This window comes from Otolemur garnettii, unplaced genomic scaffold, assembly GCF_000181295.1.
Source record: "Otolemur garnettii isolate 467f Iridium unplaced genomic scaffold, OtoGar3 scaffold00136, whole genome shotgun sequence".
NCBI lineage: Eukaryota > Metazoa > Chordata > Mammalia > Primates > Galagidae > Otolemur > Otolemur garnettii.
The window spans coordinates 415,743-417,039 of NW_003852531.1; the positions used below are offsets into that span (position 1 = coordinate 415,743).

The 1,297-nt window shown below is 33.5% G+C and overlaps 1 protein-coding gene across 1 annotated transcript in view; it reads left to right on the top strand.

Annotated features, from left to right (window-relative positions):
• POLR3F (RNA polymerase III subunit F) overlaps window positions 1-1,297 on the top strand; it is a 14,295-nt gene that overhangs the window by 4,699 nt on the left and 8,299 nt on the right. The window contains exon 4 of the mRNA XM_003798458.3: window positions 413-480. Coding sequence (XP_003798506.1) covers window positions 413-480 — 68 coding nt within the window. The remainder of the gene's footprint in view (window positions 1-412; window positions 481-1,297) is intronic.

A 1,297-nucleotide genomic window follows, 5' to 3' on the forward strand; every position in this document is an offset into this window, starting at 1 on the left:
TAAACCTGTCCTGCATATCATCCCCACCTCTTGTAATACATTCCGTTTCCCACGGGTAACCACTTTAACAATTTGGTATATATCCTTCCTTCTAAATATATATAAATATATTATCAATGATTATATATTTATATACAATCTTTCTCTTTTTTTCTTTTTACCAACAATGGAATTATGCCATCCATACTGTTTTACAACTTATTTTTTTCATTTACTGTATCTTGGACATCTTTTCATGTAGATGCACACAGCTCTGTCGCATTGTTTTTAGGGTAAGCCCCCCTTTTCGTAAATATATCACAGTAGTGACCTTTTGAAATAATTTGGTCTGCCAGATCATTTAAGTAATCTTGTAGATTATAGATTATCCTGTATTCTTTTGCCTTTTTAATTCTGCTTTATCTCCCTGTAGGAAAATGAAAGGATCAGATAACCAAGAAAAACTAGTATATCAAATCATAGAAGATGCAGGAAATAAAGGTAAGCATGTGAAGGATAAAGTGAAGTGTTGTCTTTGGTCCTAGATACAGGAATTAAAATCCCAGTTTCCCAGGGGAGAGCTCAGTTTGTAGAGTAAGCTGCTATTTGTGTAAAACAGGGAAGAAAGGAACAGAACATGCATATATATACATGCACATGCCTGAAGGATACCCAGGAGGGATGCCATGGTTACTTCAAAAGGGGCAGGAACTAGACAGCCGTAGCCAGTGCTGGAAAAAGACTTCCACATGAATGTATCATCTATTCAAAATAAATAAGTGCTTAATTTAAAAAAAAATTTCTTGGGCAGTGCCTGTGGCTCAAAAGAATAGGGCACTGACCCCATATGCAAGAGGTAGTGGGTTCAAACCCAGCCCCAGCCAAAAAAAAAAATTTCTACCTATATGACTTTGATAAGTTACTTAAACTTTGTAAGCCTGAGTTTCTTCATCCTATCTATAAATTATGGATAATAAGTAACACCTCTAGCTTTTGAAAAATTGAAGGATATCTAGTGCAGGGAAGCAATGCCTTTTCTATCTCACAAATAGAGTGTTGTATAAATATTACGTGCATCGAAAGGTGTTTTTTTTTTTTGTCTTGTTTTGTTTTGTTTTTGTCCCAGTTGAGGATTTCACTTTACTCTAGTGCAAATTTAAGTTTGTTTTTCACATTTATAATCTAAAATAAAAATGCTAGAAAACAGATTAAGGTACAGAGAGGATATAAGAGGTGACGTAAGTTAATGTAATAGGATTCATTATTTTTTCTTCAATTATAAAAACATCCTTTTTGTGGATTTTTTAAAAAATATACC